The sequence below is a fragment of the Rhinopithecus bieti genome, unplaced genomic scaffold (genome assembly GCF_001698545.2).
Source record: "Rhinopithecus bieti isolate Rb0 unplaced genomic scaffold, ASM169854v2 scaffold_7884, whole genome shotgun sequence".
Lineage (NCBI taxonomy): Eukaryota > Metazoa > Chordata > Mammalia > Primates > Cercopithecidae > Rhinopithecus > Rhinopithecus bieti.
The window spans coordinates 6055729-6081807 of NW_016806331.1; the positions used below are offsets into that span (position 1 = coordinate 6055729).

The 26079-nt window shown below is 43.3% G+C and overlaps 2 protein-coding genes and 1 long non-coding RNA gene across 7 annotated transcripts in view; 1 reads left to right on the forward strand and 2 right to left on the reverse strand.

The window, feature by feature from the left end:
• The window catches only part of CLMP (CXADR like cell adhesion molecule), a 133887-nt gene extending 133220 nt beyond the window's left edge, over positions 1 to 667 (reverse strand). Inside the window, exon 1 of the mRNA XM_017875621.1 lies at positions 649 to 667. The gene's annotated coding sequence lies outside the window, so the exon portion shown is untranslated. The remainder of the gene's footprint in view (positions 1 to 648) is intronic.
• Positions 668 to 1206: 539 nt separating this feature from the next.
• Positions 1207 to 10454, forward strand: LOC108531959 (uncharacterized). The gene is made up of 3 exons (XR_001886324.1): positions 1207 to 1286; positions 6708 to 6769; positions 9219 to 10454. It is a non-coding gene; the product is annotated as an uncharacterized LOC108531959 (long non-coding RNA).
• The window catches only part of LOC108531957 (uncharacterized), a 103078-nt gene continuing 81701 nt past the window's right edge, over positions 4703 to 26079 (reverse strand). For 3 of the 5 annotated variants that reach the window (XM_017875624.1, XM_017875622.1, XM_017875623.1), the window contains 2 exons: positions 21544 to 21830; positions 4703 to 5307 (listed from right to left, as the gene is read on the reverse strand). In XM_017875624.1, coding sequence (XP_017731113.1) covers positions 4987 to 5307; positions 21544 to 21830 — 608 coding nt within the window. In that variant the 3' untranslated portion in view covers positions 4703 to 4986. Of the gene's footprint in view, positions 5308 to 5454; positions 5776 to 21543; positions 21831 to 26079 lie in introns of those variants that run through there. The other 2 variants (XR_001886322.1, XM_017875625.1) reach the window with 2 other exon arrangements.

A 26079-nucleotide genomic window follows, 5' to 3' on the forward strand; every position in this document is an offset into this window, starting at 1 on the left:
GAGGGAGGGAGGGAGGGAGGGAGGGAGGGAGGAAAGGAAGGAAGGAAAGAGGAGGAGGAGGGAAGAAGGAAGGAAGGAAGGAAGGAAGGAAGGAAGGAAGGAAGGAAGGAAGGAAGGAAGGAACCTAGGATAGGGCAGGCACACTGTTGTTGCTCAGCAAGTGATGCCCTTCTCTGTTCCCCCTTAATTAATGCAACAAAATATGCCATGATTCCAGGATACATTGTAACTGGATCTTCAGGAGTCCTTTCACCTCTCAGAGAAAGGGGACGATAACATCTCCTTCCTCTAGGCGGGGAATTGAAGTCTAGTGACTTCCTTAGAAACACACAGCAAAAGGAGTAGTAAAAAGTGTTTTCATGCTCTCTCCTCCCTCACATCGGTCCCCAACTCTGGGTTGAGATCAAAAGCAGGCTTTTCTTTGGTTAATGATACTCAGAATTACCCACTAGACAAGCTGTCTTCATAAGGGAGCCAAATGAGACAGGAATAAGAACAGGCAATACATTTCAGATTGTTAGATTGAAGGGAATATCAGAGACATTCAATCGAACTTCTATATTTTACAGAAAACGACACAAGTGCAGAGAGGGACGGCAACGTGGCTAGGGCCAACTAGCTAGTTGGTAGCACAGAAGTTATACGAACCTCAGCCTGACTCTTTGTTCAGCGTTCTTGCCACTGTCTTGTGCTGACCTGCTGTGATCATGAGCAACCTCTCTCCAAAGGGAGAAGCCATCAGGTAGGTGACCAGACGCGTGTCTGGCTTCATTCTCCAGTCAGACCCCTCGGTGATTTTTCTGAAAATCCAGCAGCATGTTTCCCTTTGTTGACATGTAAGCACATTGCAGAGAACACAGACCACCAAACCACAGACTGGAATGTTCCTATCTTCCCAGCTGGACAAGGGCAGCTAGCTGTCCTCAGCTAGCATAAGCGCTCATGTACTTTTCATTCATTCAGCCTAAAAAATGTGTCTCCAGCCTGTAAGTCTGCATTTGTTCCACCTCTATGCAGCTGCTGTGTCCACTATCAAGCTGGGCAGGCCGTTAGAGTTCCTTTTGGTGTACCTTCCTCACTTTATAGACTGAATCCCAGCCAGGAGATGTGCTATCTCTGGGTCAAACTCAAGTTAGAGACAGAGTCAAGCTGGAAAGCAGGTTGCCTAGCGACCAGCCCCATTCTCCTTCTAGAGTGTGGAAGATTACCACACAGCGTGACCCTACCTCTTCCTCAAAGGTCAGGAATGAGAATAAAAAACTCCTGGTGTCTGCTGGCAGAAACAGGTGAGACAGGGCCCAGGGAAGAGCTGGGCTTTTTTTTTTTTTTGTATTGGATGAAGCTCATTAGAAGCCATAAAATAAAACCAAGAAGAATCTATGTGAGGCCTCATTATGCCACTGGTGTCCTGCCTGCGGGTAACTCATTTATTTTGTGGCTGAGATGCTGGGAGCTGTCAGCAGCTGCTTGCAGCTGCTCAGTGACAAGACTGATGGCAGCGATGGCCAGGCTGAGGAGATGGGAGGGGAGGAGAAGCATCCCCCGTCTTCCCACCCACCACACGCACACACACAGATGCGTGACATACACTCAGAACAGTCTTGCAGCCTCTTGCATTGATGTGCACCTTTCCTGATGACACTGTCCCAGGAGGTGGTGTGGGGCATATGCCAACCATGGCCTGAAACCAGTGTCCAAGACTCAGTGGAGGATGCTGGATAGAGCATGAGGGGTGACGTCAGGAGACCAGGATGCAGCCTCTCCCGTACTGTCACCTACTGAGTCAACTTGAATAAACGATGAACCTCTCTGTATGAGGTTCTGTTATGTATGTACGTTATGTATGTTAGGTCTCAGTTATGTATCTGGAGAAAATAGGGAAGCTAGTGCTTTGTCAGCTCAGGTTCTTTATGAATGTGAGGTAAGCATGATAAAGGAGTGTAGCTTGCAGGAACTGGCAGGACCTGACTTGAGTTGGTCATGCTTCTCTGTACCCCGTGTTGTAGAGAATCAATCCATTTCAAACTGGTGTGGAGCTCCATGACAGAGCAGACACAGAGGGAACAGGAGCTGGGCCCAAGACACGTGGTGGGGCCTCTCCCCTGACTTCCCGGAGGATGTGCCCAGCACAAAGACAGGTCCGAAAGACACTGGTCACTGGCTCACGCAGCCCCGTTCCTAATACCCTCTCTTGCCTACGTCCACCATAGAAGCTAAAAGGTCAGACATCTGCTTTCCAGGCCTCCTTGCCCCCAGGGAAGGCCATGTGACAGGATTCTAGCCAAGGAGTCTTATCAATGGATAAGAGAAGTCTGCTGGGGAGCTTAGGGGAAATATTTGCTTTATACTCTGTGCAAACCAGAACTGGATTTAGTCCCTAAAGGGCTAATTTTCTTAGGATATATAATGCACTCTTAAATAACCATAAATCTAAGACAAAACACAGTCATTGCCCTGATAAAGGCAGAGATGAAGAGCTGTTGAATTTCAAGGGTAACTATTTCTTCCTGTGTAGTGATCAGGGACTGCTTCACGGAGGAGGGGGCATTTGAGGTTGATAGGACTTGAATACCCAAGGCTGAGAGATTCAGACGTGATTGCCAGTCCCAGTCTCAGATTCCCTGAGCTCCTTCACTCTTCCAAACTGCATTATGGGGAATCTGATAATTCTTGCCAGGTGATGTAATAACTCTGGAGATGATCAGATATCATCCCGCCTCTTAATCACAAAGCACTATCTTCTGAAGCCCTTTAAAGATACAGTCTAATTCATGCCTCTAAAGTGAGCAGAGATGGGTAAAGATAAAGAAGCCACCTCACAGACACAAAGGAACTTCCCAAAGTTTGAATTGTTTGAGAACCTGCTGATCCCCTTAGCTATGTAATCCTTCTTGGAATACTCACTCATCTTCACCCACATACACTCGCACACCTACCCTCCAGATGTGGTGGGAGATGCCTTTATGTAACATAAATCTGTATGATGAATTCTTGCTCATATTGAAGACATGAAATTCCTATGAGTAGGATATGTACTTTGAATTCATTATCCCTAAAAGCAAGTAATGGACATGCTCAAGTTATCTGAGTACTTTCTCTGGAGACCAGTGGAATGCTTCGGTGAGATTTGTGGCTGGAGTTGGGGCTGGCATGTCAAGTAGAAGCTAACCTGGTGTCACTAGGACTATTTTCTTTTCTTTCTTTCTTTCTTTCTTTCCTTCCTTCCTTCCTTCCTTTCTCCCTTCCTTCCTTCCTTCCTTCCTTCCTTCCTTCCTTCCTTCCTTCCTTTCTTCCTTGCTTTTCTTTTTTAGACAGAGTCTCACTCTGTCGCTCAGGCTGGAGTGCAGTGGCACGATATCAGCAACCTCCACCTCCTGGGTTCAAGCAGTTCTGTCTCAGCCTCCCGAGTAGCTGGGACTACAAGTGCACACCACCACACCTGGCTAATTTTTTTTGTATTTTTAGTAGAAACTGGGTTTTACCATGTTGGTCAGGCTGGTCTTGAACTCCTGACCTTAGGTGATCTACTGGCTTGGCCTCCCAACCTGCTGGGATTACAGGTGTGAGTCACCATGCCCGGCCCACTAGGGCTATTTTCTAACTGAGCCGAATGAACCAACTTGGATAACCTCATGTTTAAAAAACATTCATTTATATACCCACCAGGATTGCATATAGAGAGAGAGAAAGAGAGAGAGTAACAAATGTTAGCAAGGCTGTGGAAAATCTAGGACCCTTGTGTACCTTTGGTGGAAATGTAGAAGGTATAGGCACTATGAAAAACAGTAGTATAGGAATTCCTTAAAATATTAAAAATAGAATTACTGTATGAGTCAACAATTCTATATCTTGGTATATACCCAAAAGAATTGAAATCAGGGTCCCAAAGAAATATTCATACATCCATGTTTATTGCAGCATTATTCACAATAGCCAAAAGGTGGAGGCAACCCCAAGTGGCCATATACCGATAGATGAATAGCCAACATGTGGTATATCTTTACAATTGTATATTCTCAGCCTCAAAAAGGAAGAAAATTCTGATACACGCTACAACATGGCTGAACTTTGAAGACGTTATACTAAGTGACATGAGCCAGTCACAAAAGGCCAAATACTGTGTAATTCCACTTATATGAGTTACCTAGAGTGGTCAAATTCATAGAGTAGAATGATGGTTTCCAGGGGCTGAGAGGAGGGACTTGGGGAGTTATTATTTAAAGAGTACAGAGTTTCAGTTTGAGAAGATGAAGAAGTTCTAGAGAGATGGTGGTGACAGTTGCACGATAATGAATGTACTTGATTCCTGTCAATTGTACATTTAAAAATGATTAAAGTGCGACTGGGTATGGTGGCTCACACCTATAATGCCAGCACTTTGGGAGGCTGAGGCGGGCAGATTACGAGGTCAGGAGTTCGAGACCAGCCTGGCCAACATGGTGAAACCCCATCTTACTAAAAATACAAAAATTAGCAGGGTCTGGTGCGTACCTGTAATTCCAGCTACTGGGGAGGCTGAGGCAGAGGACTGCTTGAACCTGGGAGGCGGATGTAGCAGTGAGCTGAGATTACACCACTGCACTCCAACCTGGGCGACAGAGTGTGACTCCGTCTCAAAAACAAAAATTAAAAAAATGATTAAAGTGGTAAATTTTACATCATGTGTATTTTACCACAAAAAAATTATCTACAACATCACTTTATTTTAGAAAAATACCTATTTCTAAGCTGTCCAGCTCAGATGTGATCTCTTTTATATTTTGGGGAATTATCATAATAGAATTAAAAGAGCTACATTTACAGTCGGAAAACCCAGATTCGAATCTCAGTTCTGTTGCTTGTTGGCTGTTTGATCTTATTTTTATTGAACTTCATTTTCCTTGTCTTTGGTCAAGTATTATGATATCTATTTTTACTCCTTCACCAGGCGGATGTGAAGAGCCAATTAGATAATTTATGTGAATGTGCTTAGCAAACCACAGAACACTAAACAAATATAAAATTTTTTTCGAGAAGATAATGAGGTTCTCTCTGGGACCTATTGTAATATTTTCCAGTTTTTCTTGCCAAGAAGTTCCTTCTATCACACCTCAATTCCGTTGAACACAGCTTCAGCCAGCTTGGAAATAGCCTTTCTGTTGGGACATTTCCAAATCCCAGGTTTAGAGGTTCTTCCATCTGGCAGGTGTCAAATAAGACAACAAGAACCTTGAGCAGAACCATTTGGAACTGCAGACTTTTTGGGCCAAGGACAGACTTCTTCTCCAGGTCTGGTTTGGTTTGCAAATTCCTGGCTGTCATAGCAACCTGAAAAGCAAAGGAAGACTGTTTAGTGTCCTCTTTGACTGCAGCCTGGGCTCGGAATGCGCTCAGGTTGGCCCAGTAAACAGTGTTCACTGGTAACCACTCTGTCTCTCCCTCTGGGCCCAGGGATGGGTGAGGCAGGGAGCTTACCAGGCTCAAGTCGTCTGTCCGCACAGCTTCTCACCTAGTGTCACTCGGGTCCCTCTGCTGCTCTGACTCCCAGTGGCTCTGCCAGATCTAACACGGGGAGGGAATTTCCAGAAGAGGCCTATTGGGAGACGGAGTCAACTCCACCATGGAAGCAAATGCCTGCCTCCCACATGAAGATGTGTGAAGATGACTTGGGGAGAGGGAGCCGAGAGCATTTCCATGGTAACCTCAAGCATCCTTGTGAAGTCATCATTGTGCCCTTCTGACCTATTCGAACCCTGGCAACCAGGACTGTTTATCTCTAGGGGTTGAGTTCAAGATCTAAAAATGTGAAAGATCTAAACTGAAATGAATAAGCACCTCACTTGCTAAGAAGTAGGTCTACAAAGACATGTGATGTCATGTTCATTAATGGTTACATTGATTGTTACAAGATTTTTACATATTTGACAACAATTTACAGGCGAGTTTTTTCTCATTGCAAGAATTCCTGATTATGCACAGTGATTGCCGAGAAATCATTGTTGGGCCAAATTTCAAAAGTAAAATTATAAAAAATACTGCAGTATTTTTATAGTTAAAAAAATAATGGGATCGAGTGTATTTTAATATGTTTAATACGATGTGTGGGGGCTCAAAGGCCCATGAAGTCCTCAAAATGTCCATGCTTGTTGCTTATAAGTTTGTTTTTTCCTCCCTCCCCTCTTTTCCCTCCCTCCCTCCCTTCTTTCCTCCCTTCCTTTCTTTCTTCTTTGCTTCTTTCTCTTTCCTTCCCTCCCCTAATTTCTCAATGTCTCTCTCTCTCTCTGCTTCCTGCCTTCCTTCTGAGGTGCACAGTGTCACTGCTGTCTGGGACAGAAGCAGTATGAAATAGACAAGAAGCTCTGTGAACTCAGATGGCTGTGTTCTTCCTGTGGGAACTTGGGTACAGTATGACCTCTCTGGTCCTCAGGTTCCTTCTTCACTTGTAAAATGAGGTAATAACAGTTGCTTCCAAGAGTTCTTGTGAAAATTGCATTAGTAAATGCTGGTTCTTCTTCTTATTATTACTACTAATAATGATAGCAACCCACATTTCAGTAGTAATCACACACAGACATTCATATGTCCTCTAGCTACTGGAATGTTCCTGTTCTGAAATGTGCAGGAACCATATCTATTTTTCTAGTTCTTTTTGTGCATAGGTGAGTAGAGTATCCTGTGTAAAGTCTACTTTGTTAACTCTATTTGATTACGATGTTGCTTTTCCCCAGGGGTCATACTGAAATTACTGTGGAGCCATCAATGACATTCTCAAGAGTTTCTGCTGTGTCAGGTATTATCTCTTGAGGTGTTGGATCAGACAAGGGGTCCAGGGGCTCTCAGAGGAGGATCCAGGGCAGCTGAGGGGCCCCTGTGGGCCCAGGGTAGCAGCTAAACTTCCCAACCAGAATGGAACTATTTTGATATTTAAGAATGAGCAAGGCTGTGACAGGTGCCAATCAACCTTCCTCTCTTGAGTATAATCTATTATTAATTTCTTCATGCCGTGGGTGGTGGGTCACACCTGTAATCCTTGCATTTTGGGTGACTGAGGTGGGAAGATCTCTTGAGCTCAGGAGTTTGAAACTAGCCTGGGCAACATAGTGAGACCCAGTCTCTACAAAAAAAAATTAACCATGCATGGTGGCGTGCGCTTGTAGTGCCAGCTACTCGTGAGGCTAAAGTGATAGGAGGATGGTTTGAGCCCGGGAGATCATGGCTGCAGTGAGCTGAGATCACACCACTGCACTCCAGCCTGGATGACAGAGTGAGACAATTAAAAACACAAAAACAAAAAAATAGTGTCTTCATTTACTCAGTTTGTCAACACTTACAGCTTTTGAGCAGCTTCCATAGTGCAAAGCATTAGGCTAGACACAGTAGAGGATGTAAAGAAGAGTAAAGAACCATACTTGGCTGGGTGTGGTGGCTTACGCCTGTAATCCTAGCATTTTGGGAGGCAAGGTGAGTGGATCATTTAAGGCCAGGAGTTTGAGACCAACCTGGCCAACATGGCAAAACTCCTTCTCTACAAAAAATACAAAAATTAGCCAGATGTGGTGGTGCATGCCTGTAATCTCAGCTACTTGGGAGACTGAGGCACAAGAATTGCTTGAACCAGGGAGACAGAGGTTGCGGTGAGTCAAGATCATGCCACTGCACTCCAGCCTGGGTGACAGAGTGAGACTGTATCTCAAAAAAAAAAAAAAAAAAAAAAGAGTAAAGAAACATACCCTAATGACACTTATGGTCTGGTAAGGGAGTTATGAACATAATCAATAACTTCAGTAAGAACGAGGGTGAGAACTGTCATAAGACAAGAACATTCATCTTGGGGTCCAGGAGCACGAGGTCACATCTGTCAGGAGTGACCGTGGAAGTCTTTATGGGGAAGGTGACGTTGAAATCGGGGCATTGAAGGATAGGTACAATTTCTGTTCAAAAGTAAGAAGGGGATGGAAGCCCAGTAGACAAAGAAGTTATTAAGGGTTTTTGACATGGGGAGCAACATAGTCAAAAGAAGATGGATTGGATTTACCTGTAAACACCTAAAGGAAAGGAACGGGATTGGAAGTGGGGGAAGGAGAGTTGGGGGAGGGTGGAGAGAAAGGCTGGGGAGGAACTGGAGATGGAAAGTTTATCTGTAAGGCTTTCAGTATTCTAGGTGAGAGGTAAAGAGGCCACGCGTCTAGAAGAAAGAGATGACAAAGGTAAATTTTTGAATAGAGAGTAAAGAGATTTTTTTGATTGATTAGAGAGGGGCATAGGAGATGGTGGAGGATAGAGAGAGGTCAATCATGACTTTGATTTTAAGCCAGGATGACAAGAAGAATTATGGTTCTGGTCAGGCACAGTAAACAGAGTTCTGCCTCCTCTCCATCCCCAACCATTCAATTCTCTTCTCAAAGGCAATCTCAGCTGGGTGCAGTGGCTCATGCCTGTAATCCCAACACTTTGGGAGGCCGAGGTAGGTGGATCACTTGAGGTCAAGAGTTCGAGACCAACCTGGCCATAGTGGGTGTCTGAGGTGGAACAGCAGTTTGAACCAAACTTTGAGAGTGGAGATGTTCTTCGAGGTCAGACTGGCTGCCTTAGCAACCTGAGACTAAGCACAGGTCTGCCGCAGGGGCTCCCAAACCTGGCAATGCAGCAGTCTCAAGGGGAGTGTCAAAATGACACATGGTTTCTTCCCACCCCAAGTCGGCTTCATCATATCTGGGGTAGAGCCGGGACATCTGTTTTTAAAGTTTCTCTTCTCCTTCTGGTCTTAGCCATTCGTCTAGCAGGGAAGAGTAGCTTTTGTCTGCTCAGAATTGGTCCTGGCTACTGACTGCAAGGCCAATCCCATAGGCGAGAACCTAGTGGTCCTGGTTTTCTTCCTTTACTTTTTTTGGAGTCGGAGAAGAAAGAACTATGTGGGAGGCTGGGCCCCAGTCTGGCAGGAGTTGGGCAGAGAGGTAAAGGCAAGAGTCTCCGGCGTGGAGCCTTCTGCAGAGAGGTGATGGTGAAGCTCTGGTCATGGGCCAAGGACAGAGCAGAGCCAAAGAAAGCTGGGCACCAGCCCCATGCATCCTGCTGTGTCGCGATTCTCTCACACTGCCTCTGTTTTCACAGAGAATATAAGCTCCATGAGAGCAGGAATTTAAAAAAAAAATCTTTAAAAAAAATTTTAAACCTAAAATGAAATAGAACTGTGAAATCTCTGTGTTTCAGCTCCTAACTTTGACAATTATCTACACCAGGCTGATGAGTTTCATCTACTCCATCTTTATCCGGAACCGCCTCCTCAACCTCCATCATTCTGAAGCAAATCAGGAGAAAATATCAGACTGGCCATTCTGAGCTCCTATTTTCCAGTCTAGCAGCCCCTTTGCTGGCAAGAAAAATAAGCTCTGAAGATGGGAGGAAGGGATCAAGGAAGACTCATCAGTTTACCTTTAATTCCAATTTTATTTATTATTATTATTTTAAAATTTAAAGATGGGGATTTCTCTATGCTGCCCAGACTAGCCTTAAACTCCTGGACTCAAGTAATCCTCCCTCCTCAGCAACAGAAAATTTTGGGATTTCAGGCATGAGCTACTACGCCCAGCTTAATTCCTCTTTTAAACACAAAGAAGCAATCATTTATTTTGCCCCTTAAAATTGTCACCAAGTATCTGTGCAACATATGCAGACTTTAACAAAGGGCAATGCAAAAGAAGCTCATTCCTGGATCAGTTAAAAATAAACGGGCTGCGATCTGTGCTTCCTAGAGTATGTTCTGCATCCAGCAGCCTGATCCTAATGATAAACAAATAATATTCTACTCTGTGGGGGGGTAAAGCTCTAGAGAGCAGAAATATGTGCATGGTTCAAGGGGCTTAGTGCAGTAGGTAGGAGCTATCATCAGAGCTGGGAGGCTTGGAGTCTGGGTGGTCTGCAAGTCACGGATTGTGGAGACTGCTCTGGCTCCCCAACCCCCCTTCTCTTGGAAATCCCTCTGTTCTGAGTCTGCAGCTCCCCTTCCCCTTTCTCTGCCTGGTTTATTCTGCTCCACTTCCATGCCCAATTATGGAGTAGAAAAACTAGAGGGGCAAAAGAAGTAGGGTGAAGGAATTTTGGAAAAACTCAAGTAGTCATAAATATCCTTAAGCCAGTCAAGAAGAGGTGAGGCGGAAGGCACTCGGGTGGGAGTGTATGCAAAGGGAAACGGCTGCTGAGAAGTCTGGGCATGACCCCGAGAAGTCTGGGCATGACCGTGGCTGGGGAGTGGAATCTCTGCTCAAGGCATGTCTTCTTTTGATCCTCATCCAAGGATTCCCGGTCCCCAAAGTGCCAAGAGGGCCTCAGCCAAGTGTGGACATTGTGGTGCCTTTATCATCGAGGTGTCATGAGCAATGCCATAGAACAGTGCTTTTCAGACTGGGATACTTCAGCCTCTTGGATTAGGGGAACCACAAAAGAATTCTGGAACACCTTGATGGGATTCAATTTTACCAGAGACTCTTTTTTCAAGGTGGATTGCTATTTTTAGTATTAAAATAATTGTGAGTATATGATGAAATAGAATATAAAATTTTAACGAACTTATGAAGATAAACACAAGAATTTAAAGAAGTGTCCCAATTCTAGTGACCTATTGAAAGAGGTATTTTCTTTCTTCTGTCATTAGGAGCATTTGGGGAGAATGTGACGGGAGCTGCCCGATGTTCCCTGGGGTAGATGAGTTCTTAGGGTTCTGCACTCTCTGCCCACCTGACTGGTCTCTCATCTCCTGTCAGACCCTGAGGCTGGCTATTTCGTGGGCCCCTGGGATGGGCTCATCCTTTCTTTCTCCAAGCTTTTGTCCAAACAGTCACTTATGTTTAAGACAAGCTCTCACCTCCTGACAACCACATCATGTTTCTTCTTCTCTTTACAATGAAATTGGAGGTCATTTTTCCCAGGAAGTTTTCTCCGACTAAGCTAGGAGAACTGACTCTCCAAAGAGAATCTATAAGAATGCCAGGCTGGGATGCCAAAACTACGTGCTGATACAAAGTGTTTGTAAAGGTTTGTATAAAACTTATTGCACAAAACTGTCAAATGCCTGTCTTATTTAGTAATCATTGAAACCCTGTGAATTATACAGGGCAAGGATTAATAATTCTCATCTACCAGCCAAGTGATGGAGCATTGCAGAGGTTAAGTAACTTGCCCAAAACCACACGACTAGGAAGTGGTTCTTTTGACTCTGTAAAGAAAAATTATCCAAAACTTGGAAATAAAGGGGGAGAGTGACTGCATGTCCTCTCAATGTCACACTGGGGCACTGTTTAAAAACTCTTCTAAAGATTATTTAGTTCTGTAGGCAAAGTCAGCTTCTTGGGCATGCAACCTGTGGCATAATGATCCTAAACTCAGAACCCTGAGTTTATGGGGGGGGCCTAATTTGTTTAATGCTCAGCTGTTGCTGTCTTGAAATTCTAATTTTTTTTTTTTTTTTTTTTTTTTTTTTTTTTTTTTTTTTTGAGACGGAGTTTCGCTCCCGTCTTCCAGGCTGGAGTTCAGTAGCATCATTTCGGCTCACTGCAACCTCGGCCTCCCAGGTTCAAGTGATTCTCCTGCCTCAGCCTCCCAAGTATCTGGGGTTACAGGCATCTGCCACCATGCCCAGTTAATTTTTGTATTTTTAGTAGAGATGGGGTTTCACCAGTGTTTGCCAGGCGAATCTTGAACTCCTGACCTCAAGTGATCTGCCTGCCAAAGCCTCCCAACGTGCTAGAATTACAGGCATGAGCCACCATGCCCAGCCTAAATTTTTCATAATTTTTGAACAAAGGCCTCTGAATTTTTTTTGCACTGGGTCCAGCAAATTGTGTAGCTGATTCTGTCTCTAGGATAATAAATATCCCAACTGACTTTGTTATTTGCAATTAAGGGCTCAGCTCTGTGAAGTTGCCTGTTAACTTGTAGATATGGATCCGGTAGGGAAGCAAATGATTTCTGTCCATTAGCAAGGGTAATCTATACTTTATTGTCCTGTGGAACATTAGCTAGATTTGTCCCTGACTTTAAAACACTTCCTGTGGTGCGTCTTTCCCTACGGGCTATAAAAACCCTGCTTCCTCAATTGCTCTGGGCCTCAGCTTTCTCATCTTACGATTCCCTTTATGGATTAATAAATTAAATGAAATCTTTGGCAAGTGCTCATTTAATCTGGAAGAGAATCATGTTTTTAAGTCTTTTCTGGAAATTATGCTTTTAAAGCTTTGTATTCCAAGCTCCTTCCATCATATTATGCTACTGAAGTCACACTTTTCTCTTCCATCTGCTGATCGGGAGCCCACGCCGAGTCTGTTCGCCCGCTGATGTTTATGCATTTTAGGCACAACTATTATTTTTGCTTGTCTTGTCACTCTTTGTATCCTGTAAATTCTTTTAAAATTGTATTTACCGATTTTTAAAAAGTAGATAATGCATCCACATGGTTCAAATTCAAAAATTCAAAGGGTATGTAGTGAAAATTTCGCTCCCATCACTATCCCAGGCATCACTATCCCAGGCTTCTTCTCTAAGACAACATATATGACTTCTACCATTTAATTTTACATATACCTTCAAATATGTGTGTATATTCTTTTTGTTTGTTTTTTTCTACAAATAGTAGAATGAATAGTCATATCATTGTCCTGCAACTTCCTCCTTTCACTTAACAATATATCCTGGAGGTTACTGAATTTTAGTGCATAAAGAACAAAAAACTAAAAAAACTTCCCTCAATGTTTTATGGCTATATACTATTCCACTGGATAAGTTTACCATAATTTAACCATTATTTTATTTATGTGTGTGTATGATCCAAATGCCTCAAAGTGGATCTTATTAACAGATATTTAGTTGTTCACTATTGTTTGATATAATGAGCAATGATGCATTGAATAACTGTGTACATATATCATTTTGCATGTGTGTGTGTATATATATATATACACACACATATATAGATATATACATATATACATGAGATTACTTCCCAGAAATGAATTTGGTTGGTCAAAGAACATACACATTTATAATTTTTGACGTTTTTGAGAAATTACTCTCCAGCAAGGTTGTATCAATTTATTTCCACTTCTGCCAGGAATGTTCCAGAACCCTTGCCAACACGGAAACAGAGTGTATTTTGACATTTTGAACTTCAAGATGGGAGATAGTATCTCATAGTTTTACTTGCATTTCTTTAGTTAATAATGAGATGAAGCTTTTAAAATATATTTGAGAATAATTTCTTTTTCTGGGAACTGCCTTTTCATATCCACTGCCAATGTTTCTATTCACTCATTTTGTCTGTGATACAAGTTGTAAATATCATCTTCCTGTAGATTGTCTTTTTTAAAAAATAAACAATTTTGTTTATGGTGGTTTTACTATGTGGACTTCTGTTTGATATTGTCGAATTTGTCAATATTTCTTTCTATGGCTTCTAGTTTTCTGTCATAGTTAGAAAGGTTTTCCCCAGCTGGGATGATGAAAAAAAACCCCCCCATTTTTTTTTTTTTTTTTTTTTTTTTTGGTAAGTTTATGGTCCCATGTTTCACATATAAATCTTTGATTCATTTGGAGTTTATTCTGGTGTTAGATACGAAATATGATTTCAACTTTATTTTTTCCCAAATGGTTCCCATATTGTCCCTAAGCTGTCTATAAAATAATCTTTTTCCACAGATTGGAGATCCCAGCTTGATTATTCACTAATTTGCCATATGTACTTGTGTTTGTTTTTTAAGTTTTCTCCCCATGCCATGATCTGTCTGTTTACTGCACGAGTACTGTATGATTTATGTTAACGTAACTTTAGAATATATTCAGTATCTGGTAAGTCAAGTGCTCTCCTTATTATATTTCTTTTCCTTTTTTTTCTTTTTTTTTCTTTGAGTTGGAGTCTCCCTGTGTCACCTAGGCTGCAGTGCAATGGTGTTGATCTCATCACACCACAACCTCCGCCTCCCGGGTTCAAGCAGTTTTCCTGCGTTAGCTTCCCAAGTAGCTGGAATGACAGGCACCCACCACCACACCTGGCTAATTTTTGTATTTTTAGTAGAGACAGGGTTTTGCCATGTTGGCCAAGCTGGTCTTGAACTCCTGACCTCAGGTGATTCACCCACCTCAGCCTCCCAGAGTGTTGAGATTACAGGTGTGAGCCACCACATCCAGCCCCCTATTTTTTTTTTTTTTTTTTTCTGAGGCGACGTAGTCTCGCTCTGTCGCCCCGGGCTGCCGAGTGCCAGTGGCCAGGATTCTCAGCTCACTGCAAGCTCCGCCTCCGGTTCACGCCACATTCTCCTGCTCAGCCTCCCGAGTAGCTGGACTAACAGGCGCCTGCCTACCTCGCCCGGCTAGTTTTTTTTTTGTATTTTTACTAGAGACTGGATGGTTCACGTGTTAGCCCAGGATGGTCTCAATCTCCTGACCGTGATCCGCCCCCCCCCAGCCACCAGCTCTAGGCCTCCCAAAGTGCTGGGATTACAGGCTTGAGCCACCGCACCCCCCACGCCAGCCCCTATTTATATTTCTTTTAAAACATTTCCAGGACGAAACTTAATGTTTGTTTTTCCATGTCAACTCTAGAATCAGCTGGAGTAGTTAAAACAAAGCAAAATAAAACAAAAAAACCAGTTGGTATTTCATTGACAGCGCATTACATTTATGGATATGTTGGGGAGAATTGGTTTCTTAATAATGCTATGCTTGGCTATGAAAAATCATAAGCCTTTCCATTTAGTCAAGTTTCCCATCTAGTTTAGTTGCAGCATTTTAATATTTTGATCATCTTGCATAACTCTTAAGTTTATTCCCAGGTATTGTTTGTTATAAGATAGATGTTTCATTTTATCGTTTTGTTGTTTTCATATATGAAAGTTACTGAATTCTGTGTATAATTGTGTATGAGCCAGCTTATTGGGCTTCCTTGTCCTGTTAACTCTAACACCCCACACCAAGCTCCTAAGATAACTAATTGTTGACTGAGTGACTCTTTGTCTGCTTTCTTGGGAGTTCGGGCTGCTGCTGCTTTTTTTTTTTTTTTTTTTTTTTTTTTTTTTTGAGACAGAATCTTGCTCTGTCGCCCAGGCTGGAGTGCAGTGGCACGATCTCAGCTCACTGCAACCTCCGTCTCCGGGTTCTAGCAATTCTCCTGCCTCACACTCCAGAGCAGCTGGGACTACAGGCGCATACCGCGCCCAGCTAATTTTTTTTTTTGTATTTTAGTACAGACAGGTTTCACCATGTTGCCAAGGCTTGTCTTGAACTCCTGAGCTCAGGCAATCCACCCACCTCAGCCTCCCAAAGTGTTAAAATTATAGGTGTGAGCCACCACGCCTGGCTGGGAGTTGGGGCTTAAGGTTTCAAGACAGTTAATGCTGAGGAAGAAAGAGGAAACATTGATTTCATCTATTGTTCCAGGATAAAGAGTAGATCATTAGCAATTTATTGGCTCATTCTTAGGGATTTATTTGAAAGTTGGCTTTTAGTGCCAGTGTTCGGGCTTCTGAATGGCTTGCTGAGGTCTGCTCTGTGGTCTCAGGATTGACTTTTTTTTTTTTTTTTTTTTAGACGGGGGTTTTTTTTTTTTTTTGTGAGACGGAGTCTTGCTCTGTCGCCCAGGCTGGAGTGTAGTGACGCGATCTCGGCTCACTGCAAGCTCCGCCTCCCGGGTTCTCGCCATTCCATTCCCTGCACTCAGCCTCCAGTAGCTGGGACTACAAGCGCCTGCCACCACGCCCGGGCTAATTTTTTGTATTTTTTAGTGAGACAGGGTTTCACCGTGTTAGCGACCCAGGATGGTCCTCTATCTCCTGACCTCGTGATCACCCGCCCTCGGCCCTCCCGAAGTGCTGGGATTACAGGCCGAGCACCGTGCCCGGCCTTTTTTTTTTTAACTCCTAAAAAAATTACTTTGGGAGTGACTAGGTAAGGAAGGTTATCCTCATCTAACCAGAGATCCAGTCGAATTTATGCACACAGTGGGGACAGAAGAACTGGGCATGGGGAAGAGCCACTGTGCAACATTATTGAAGCTCCATGGAAGTTTCACAACTGGGATCCTTTTATGGGGGGCAGATAGAAATCGTGCCATCTGTCTGAGATCAGATGGACCCTTAAAAAAACCAACAATATTAAGGCCAGGTGCGGTGGCTCATGCCTGTAATCCCAGCGCTTTGGGAGGCCGAGGCAGGTGGACCACTTGAGATCAGGAGCTTGAGACCAGCCTGGCCAATATGGTAAAACCATATCTCTACTAAAAAGACAAAAATTAGCTCAGTGTGGTGGCACATGCCTGTAGTCATAGCTACTCAGGAGGCTGAGGCTGGAGAATAGCTTGAACCAAAAGGTGGAGGTTGCAGTCAGCTGAGATTGCGCCACTGCACTCTAGCCTGGGTCACATAGGAATACTCTGTCTCAAAAACAAAAATAAAACCACACACACATTTTGGGAGGCCGAGGCAGTCAGATCACCTGAGGTTAGGGGTTTGAAACCAGCCTGGCCCACATGGTGCAATTCCATCTCTACTAAAAATACAAAACATTAGCCGGGCGTGGTAGTGGGAGCCTGTCATCCCAGCTACTCAGGAGGCTGAGGCAGGAGAATCACTTGAACCCAGGAGGTGGAGGCTGCAGTGAGCCAAGATCACACTACTGCACTCCAGCCTGGGCGACAGAGCAAGACTCCGTCTCAAAACAAAAACAAAAACAAAAAACAAAACAAACAACACCCGCCCCCTCCAGTATTAGTGATTACTCTGTAAAGGTTCCAGGAAAACTTCGTTACATCCATTTTGGATTTTCAATTTAGTATCATTGGAATTTGACTGGAATTCTAAAGGGTTAAAAGAAATCCTAGCATTTGACCTAAATACTCATAGAAGGCTCTCGCTCTCGCTCTCTCTCTCTCTCTCTCTCTCTCTCTCTGGCAATGTTTAACACCTCGAAATGAAAATACATGAGCTCATTGGAATTGCTAGAAAAGGGCACAGCAGTTTTTCACACTTCTTTTGCCAGCAAGATAACACTTTAATTTGAGACTGATTTTTTTCTTACCCTGGAGGGAAGGTGGGGTTACTCGTTGGGGCCCTGGGGCCTCCATTCTGCCTGCTTCTTTGGTGGGTACTAGCATGAGAAAGCACAAGAGTAGTTTGACTTCCTATATTTTTCCAATGTTGCCTGAGAATCTGGGGCTTAAATTGCAGCATAAGGGAGTAAAGTTATATGCTAGGGTCTCAAAGCCTTTATCCACCACTTTCTCTCATCTTTATTCTTTATTAAAAGTCTAGCTAATAAAAAAAAAATCTAAGTTCAAAAGTTCAGATAAAACTCCCTTAAGTCTGTGACCTGATTTTCTTCAGCTTGACTCATGTTAGCTCCTGGATACGGAGTTTTTAGTTTTTCTTTATGATTTTGTCAGAGACATTTGAACCAGAGCAACTTCATTGTGGATAGCGGTTGGGTAAAATGAGGCTGAGACCTCCTGGGCTGCATTCCCAGGAGGTTAGGCATTCTTAGTCACAGGATGAGATAGGAGGTCAGCACAAGACGCAGGTCGTAAAGACCTTGATGATAAAGTGGGTTGCAGTAATGAAAGCCAGCCAAGACCCAAAACCAAGATGGCCATGAGAGTGACCTCTGGCCATCCTCACTGCTCATTATACGCTAATTATAATACATTAGCATGCTAAAAGACACTCCCACCAATGCCATGACAGTTTATAGATGCCATGGTAATGTCTGGAAGTTACCCTATATGGTCTAAAAAGGGGAGGAACCCTCAGCTTCAGGAATTGCTCACCCCTTTCCCAGAAAACTCCATGAATAATCCACTCCTTGTTTAGCATATAATCAAGAAATAACTATAAGTGTCCTCAAGCCAGCAGTTTAAGCTGCTGCTCTGCTTATGGAGTAGCCGTTGTTTTATTCCTTTATTTTCTTAATAAACTTGCTTTTGCTTTGCACTGTGGACTTGCCCCGAATTCTTTCTTGCACAAGATCCAAGAACCCTCTCTTAGGGTCTGGATCGGGACCCCTTTCCAGTAACAGTTTCTGGAGACACAGTGCTGTGTCAGACGAGAGCATGCCGAGGAGGGTATGTTTTCGTCAGCTGATTCCTGCAGAGAAAAACTTGCCAACTAACCAGGTCTGGGTCACTCTCTACCATAGTAGCAGCATAATTGCAATCTGATCAGCTAACCAAAGATTCCTGGCCTGCTTATTTTTCCTGGGTTTATTTGCCTCGGCGCTCTGAGACATCTATGTCCTGCCTTTCTGTTTATACTCTTCTTGATCGAAACCTTAGAATATGAAGTAAGACGAAAGAAAGCCAGCTGGAGAAGCTGTCAGTTCAGCAGGTTTGGGCCATGGTCCCAAAAGACACTATTCCTTGAATCATGCCTGGTGTGACCCATTTCCTTCTGTCTGCCTGCTGCTCCATCCTCTGTGCTTGAGGCCTGGCTCTGTCCTCCAGCCAACACCAGGACTACTGGGTGTGTGGACCCAGACTCTTACAACCTGACTCACACAGCTCTGCAGGGTGCCCTGAGAGCCCACAAGGCTCTGGTTGCTGGGGAGACAAAGATTTAAAAGACAGGCACCCTGGCTTTGAGGAACTCTCAGAGGTTTGCCCTCAGCTCCTTTATTTGAAAGAGTGAACTTAGCTGGGGCTCCCACCTTTGAGGAAATCTTACCAAGAATTTAAAGAAAGTCCAGAAGAGGCCAGGCGCGGTGGCTCATGCCTGTAATCCCAGCAATTTGGGAGGCCGAGGTGGGAGGATCACTTGAGGCCAGGAGTTCAAGACCAGCCTGGCCAACATGGTGAAACCCTGTCTCTACTAAAAATAAAATAATAAAATAAAATAAAGCAGCCCAGAAGAGAAATATGATTGATAGCTTATAAGGTGGCCTCTGGTTCTTCTGAGAAGGTGCAGAAGAACTAGACATACTTAGGCAAAAAATAGCCACCTGCAGGAGAATTGACAGCTTCCTTCCCCTGCCTTCTCTGGTGAGAGAGTCCTTTCAGCCCACTTCCTGATTCTCACTTGTAATCATACCTGGGTGGTCTTGAAGTGTACTTGGGTATCATGCTGTGCTAGAAAGAGCCTGGGACTAGGAGGAGGCAGCTTTGGGTTCTAATCCAAACCATTGTGAGACCTTGGGCACATGCCTTAACTCTTCTATGGGATTAGTTTCTTTGGGAAATTGCCTTCCCTACCTCATCAGGATATTGTGAAAAATCACTATGTATCTATATATGAGTGCGGATTTACATAGGTGGAAATATATACACACAATAAAATATGTACGTACACACATAAATTTAAAATTTTCACAATAGTTATCATTTGTTGAGTAACCCTTAGTTGTTAGGCATTGTGTTAAGTCTTTTACAGTTAGCTTGCAGTTACAATATTCTTGCAAGACAGGTGATAGCAACCTCTCTTTGTTCCACTGCCTCCACCACACACCATATTATAGATGAGGAAACTGAGGCTTAGAGAGGCAAGGAAGTTTACTCAAGCTCACAGAGAAAGTTTCTTTTTTTTAATTTTTTTTTTTGAGTCAGAGTTTCACTCTTGTTGCCCAGGCTGGAGTTCAATGGCACGATCTTGGCCCACTGCAACCTCTGCCTCCCGGGTTTAAGTAATTCTCCTGCCTCAGCCTCCCGAGTAGCTGGGATTAGAGGCATGTGCCACCACACCCAGCTAATTTTGTATTTTTAGTAGACATGGGGTTTCTCCATGTTAGACAAGCTGGTCTCGAACTCCTGACCTCAGGTGATCCACCCGCCTCAGCCTCCCAAAGTGCTGGGATTCCAGGCGTGAGCCACTGCGCCCGGCCTAGAGAAAGTTTCTTTTGGATAGTAGCCAACACTGGGCCATGCAGCAATAGGTCCTCAGTAACGATGACTTCAAAGGCAATCATGATGCTTTTCCATCTGAATTCTTTCCTATGGCTCCTTCTTCCTATATCTGGAAGATCGTCTCTGATTGCAACATAGGCTGTCAAGCTCCTAGACACCTTTAATCTGTTGTGGGCTGCTCACACTGTGTTCCACGGAAGAGCTATGCAATTTAGGGGAATTCTTCCAGTGGCTTGACATCCCCAGCCTGGGCCTCATTTGGGTTTGGTTCATCATGCAGCGTTCACGAACATTTCCATCTCAGCTCCTTACCCTCCTCTTTCCCCACTCTATGCCTCAGCAAGATGAACTTTGCTCTGTTTCAAGTCCATGCCTCAGGCTTTCCCACTTTTCCGCTTTTGCTCAAATTCTTCACTCCATTGCTCCATCTGGAACGCCCTTCTGTCTCCTTCTTTGCCAAATTTCTAAATATTACGTATCCTTATGGTCTTCTGTAAGGTCCTGTTTCTTCATGAAACCTTTCCTAATCTGTTTAGCTGGAAATGGTTATAGGACATTCTTTATTTCTTTTTAGCGGAACACTCCTTATTTCTCCTTGTAAATGTATGCTTTCTGAAGGTTAAGTTCATGTCCAGTTCATATTTGTACTTCCAGTCTGTAATACATGTCTTTATATGTAATAGCCATGTGTTCATTTACTCAATGAATAAATCAATCAGTAAATGAGTGTATAAATCTTGAGGGAGTTCTGAATTGTGTGTGGCGTTAAAGATGTGCCAGGAGAATTATACTTGTTTATTTATTAAGCACATGCTGGGTTTAAGATCCTCTGCCAATATTTATTACACAATTTTTTTTGTCTTAGAATTTATGGTCTCTAATAAATATGAATAACAAAGAGCATACACCAAGAGAAATACATTAAACCAAATTTTTTAAAATGCATTTTGTGTGATGACGAAGAAGGGAAGGGTAATTGTGAAAGAGATTGCAATTAGGAAAAATAGTTCCAAGTTCTGACAAAGGGGAGTGCCGTGGACTGAATGTTTATGTCTCCCCCACATTTACCTTTTGAAATCCTAACCCCCAATGTGATGGTATTAAGAGGTGGGACCTTTGGGAGGTGAGAAGGTCATGAGGCTGCAGCCCCTATGAATGGGATTAGTGCCCTTATGAAAGATACTCCAAAGAGCTCTTTAGTCTTTTTTCCACCATGTGAGGAGACAAGGAGAAGACAGCAGCAAGCAACCTGGAAGAGGGCCCTGACCATAGTGGTACCCTGATCTCAAACTTCCAGCCTCCAGAACTGTGAGAAATAAATTTCTGTTGTTCTTAAACCACCTAGTTTGTGGTACTTTGCTATAGTGGCCCAAACAGACTAAGACAAGGAGGGAATATAAAATGACTGAGAGAAAAATAGTGTTTGAACATGGATTGAGAAGCTACCAGATGACACAATACAAAACATACATTTGTTCTCTAAGACCCTCTATGTTTTACAAGACATCTACTCAACCTATAGACGTCTACTGGGAAAGCACCTTGAGCTAGAGGTTGGGGTTAGAAAGGTCAAAATGGCCAACTTCCTGCCCTTGCATTCTGCAGAATTTTGCTTTGGAATGCTCTAATTTTTTTTGCAGTAAATAAATCTCCCTGGGTAGATGGCAGTATTGTGCACACAAGGTCCAAGGCCCTACCTTCCACTTGCACTCCCTCAGCAATGCTTCCAACTCTTTGCACCACTCTGCACACACATCCAGAAGGTGGGTAAACACAGGAGACGGCACTTCTGATAAAGGCTCCTGTGTGGATGGTGGTGGCCGGAGGTAGAGGTCGTCAGGGACTCTGCCTGCTGTAACACCCCACATGCTGGTGCAGAGGGACATTCGGTGGATACTTTTGTCTTGGCTTGACCTTCCTATTTCCTGCCAAACGATGGCCCCATCTTCTTCAAACATGAAGAACACTTTCTCTTGGAAGGCTCCTAGATGTCAATATAGATTAGTAAAAGTTCTGGTAAGCTGTAATTAACTTACTTTTGATCAACCTGCATGTTCCTATTGAATTTTTATTTGTCAGTCTCTCTTCAGCCTGCATGCTGCTGGAAGGCTTACAGGGTCCTATCTTTTGTGCCTCTTAACATGTCAGTTTCTGATATGGTTGTCCTTACAAAGAAGAAACATGATCAGGACTCCCTCCTCTTCTCTCCTCCACCTCTAAATTTTCTGGCTGGTGCTCATCCATTCCTTTTTCCCCCATCTCAGGAGGTGGGCTCCTTTTCTTGTTGAACATGAATGCCTCCACCTCTGCTCTGGGGCCAGCTCCTTCTGTCCCCCAGGGACCTTGTTCCATCCATTGTCTCCAACTCTCTCTCCACCTGTCCTCCACTGGATCTTTCCCTCAGCATGTGCATGTGCGCATTTGCTTGTTTCTCTTACTTAAAAGAAATCCACCCTTTCTTGACCCAAACCTCCTTTCTCTTCTGTTCATATCAAAGCTCTTAGAAAAAGGAAGCCACGCTCCAAGTTAATTGTTTCATTATCTGTTCTTGTAACAAAAGATCTTATTAATCCTTATTTTAACTTATTTATTTCAAAGCAAACATGGTCCTATTGGTTTTTTAATTTTTTTTGCTTGTAAAAGCTACACATTCTCATTTAAAAGTTTAGTCAACACACAGAGAAAATCAAAAGTGGTAATAATGGATAACCCCAGAATTCAGAGACTACCGCCATGGCACTGCAGGCACTGCACCAACAATCATGTTCCTCCGTCTTCCTTTGTGGCAAACTTTAGGTATTGACCTCAACTCACATGTGTTGCAGTTACAGACATATCCAGAAGACCCTTTTATGCTCTTAAAATTAGTAAAGACCTCCAGAAACTTTAGTTCCTGCACATTGCATCTATTGAGATTTATCATATTCAATGTTAAAAGAAAGTTTAAAATATTTTATTTACTAATTCATTAAGAATAACAATAATACATTTGTTACAGACTACCATAAATAATATTTTAATGACAAAATAATAAATATGCTTTTCAGAACAAAAAATATTTGGTGAGAGGAATGGGATGTTTTACATTTTTACGTATTTTTATATGTCTAGCATAATAGACGACTGGACTTTAATGCCTTCTGCATTTAAATTGTTGTGATATGTTGTTAAATACATGAAAAAATCTGATCTCACATACAAATGCTTAGAAAAAGGAGGAATATTTTAATAATTTTGATAACATTTTAGCGTAATTGTTGATATTCTGATTTGGTATAACATCAAAACTCAAGAAGTGGTAGTTTCATATCTATGAACTTTTGTACTTTTCTACACTTGTGGGAGAATGAAAATTAAAAAGGCAAAAAAAATCTTATTATGAACATAGTTGTGACCTCATAGGCCTCCAGATAGGACCCTGAGGTACCCCAGGGATCCCCATAGCACACTTTGAGGGCCACTGGTCCAGGCCACTGATACCATTTCCTTTATTAGTGACTCAGGAAGTACATGTGACCCAGTTCAGATGAAGGAGACATAATGGGATTTTTCAACCTACTTGAAAATGTCTCCTCAAACAGAAAAAGGGCCCCATAGGAAGACGGAGCATGCTGCTTATGCTCATCAGTGTCATGTTTTCATGTGCATCTTGGCTTTGAAAGGGAGGCTGCCTGAGGATGCCTGAGCAGATGCCATTGAGCCAAGGGCTGACCGCCTCGTGTTACCTTGACTCAGGACTTAAAGTTTTGTGAAATTAACTTTGACTTAAGGAAAGAAGGAAGAAAGGAACAAGGGGAGGAAGAAAGGAAAAAAGGTAGGACCTTTTGGTAGATATCCTTCCAGACTTTTTTCTAAATGTTTATATATTTATAGGTTGATATTCATTCATCTCTGTGTGCCAAGCACTTAGCTCAGTGTAATGCCTGGCACAACTCAGTGATTAATAGATATTCTTCAAAGGAATGAATAATTGAATATGTGGTGTTTATTGACTGACGACGATTTCCTCTTATTCTGTTCTTTGTCAGGATGAAGAAAAGCAGATGACTCTAAGAATGACAGGTTTCCTGGGTGCTGTGAAGCATACCTAAACAGAGAGCTGCAAAGAAGGATCTTTTCTCTATTTCAAGACATGAACACTGCCCCATCCCCACTCCCGGTATTTTGTACCCTAAACGAAATTGGGCATTTGCCTGATATAACCTGAAAAATGTGGCGCATTACACTTTACATAGTGATTTATAGTTTACCGACTGCTTTTACTATGGTCTCATTTAGTTTTCCAAGATAAAGCTGTGATATAGTGCTATTATTCCCCTTTCAAAAGAGGAAATGGGGACATGTGAGGGTAAGTGAGTGGTCACACAACTGGTCAGCAGTAGAACCAGGACTAGAATTGCAAGCCCAGTGTTCTTGAGGGTTGAGCCCCAGGAAACTGTGTCCAGGGCTTTGCCATCATGGGGATTTGCCCGACTGCCCTTAGGCAGGGGAGGGATGGAGTGCAGAGACAACTGGCCTTCATCCTTTGTCCCAGGCCCTGCCCTCTGGGAAGTCCAGGACCAGAGAGCCGCACGGGTGACATTGTGATCCACCTCAGTTGAATGGCAGTAAAATGATCAAGCCCTTGTTCTGAATGACTTTACCTGGAGGTGATGTCTTCCGCTAGACTGACTGTGACATTAAAAATGGATGAGGCCAGGGACGTTTCCCACCCAGAGCTCAACAGAAACTGGCAAGTGTCAAATTTGAAATTTTGCACTGCAACTCACAGGCATCTACTGACCTAAGACTTGGAAACAACCCAAGAGTAAATGTTGACAACTAGCTCAGGGAGAGAGAGGGAGAATATAAAATGCCAGGGCATGGCAGCAGCAAAGGGCCTTGGGTCTTTACCTGCAGTTGTGGGCAAGTAGAAAATAATCCATGCAGGATTCAAGACCTGCCTCCTCATCCTGACCCTGTGCAATGATTGGAAGGCGCCCCCTTCAAAATTCAGGTGTTGCAAATGTGATAGCATCAGAAGATGGGACCTATAAGAGGTGATTAGGCCCTGAAGGCTTCTCTCTCATTAGTGGGATTAAGGCCCTTTTAAAGAGGCTTCCCTGCAGCTTCAGGTTAGCTTGCCCTTCTGCCTCCTTAGGCATGTGAAGGCGGGATGTGAAGACGGGATGGAAGATGCTCACCAGACCATCTAGCTGGTGCCTAGATCTTGGAGTTCCCAGCCTCTGGAACTGTAAGAAATAAATTTCTGTTCTTCATAAGTTATCCAGGCTCAGGTATCCTGTTGTAGCAGCACAATGAACGAAGACACCCGCCACTGTGTTGTGTGACTCTGAGCAGATGGTTTCCCCTCTCCAGAACTAAGTTTTTCTTTAACTTTTAAAAAGAAATTAACAGCTGGATCACCTGATGTCAAGAGCTCAAGACCAGCCTGGCCAACATAGTGAAACCCTGTCTCTACTAAAAAGCACAAAAATTAGCCAGGTATGGTGGCAGGTGCCTATAATCCCAGCTACTTGGGAGGCTGAGGCAGGAGAATTGCTTGAACCCAGGAGGTGGATGTTGCAGTGAGCCGAAATCGTGCCACTGCGCTCCAGCCTGGATGACGGAGCAAGACTCCGTCTCAAAAAACAAACAAACAAAAAAACCCAGATAAGAACTAGATGGTCTCACAAGGAAGATGACATCTGAAAGCACGAGGAGCAGCCACATAAAGTCCATTAAAAAAAAATAGGACGGGCACAGTGGCTCATTCCTGTGATCTCAGCACTTTGGGGAGCCAAAGTCAGAGGATTGCTTGAGCCTAGGAGTCCAAGACCAGCCTAGGCAACATACCGAGACTTCATCTCTACAAAAATTTTTAAAAATTAGCCAGGCATGGTGGTGCATGTCTGTAGTCACAGCTACTTGGGAGGCTGAGGTGGGAGGATTGCTTGAGCCTGGGAGGTTGAGGCTGCAGTGAGCTGTGATTGAGCTACTGTACTCCAGCCTGGGTGACAGAGTGAGACCTTGTCTCAAAAAACCAGTGAGAATAATAAAGAGGAAAAATTTTTACTCATGTAGCAAAATAAATTGTGGGATACACACACACACACACACATCTGCATATCTATATATACTCAAAAAGTTTACAGTCTCACAGATGAAATATGTAGATGTTGAAGAAAGTAATCCATACTTGTACCTTTGTTCTTACCTAAGCCCTGGGTCCCTTGTTCATCTCCCCAACTTGC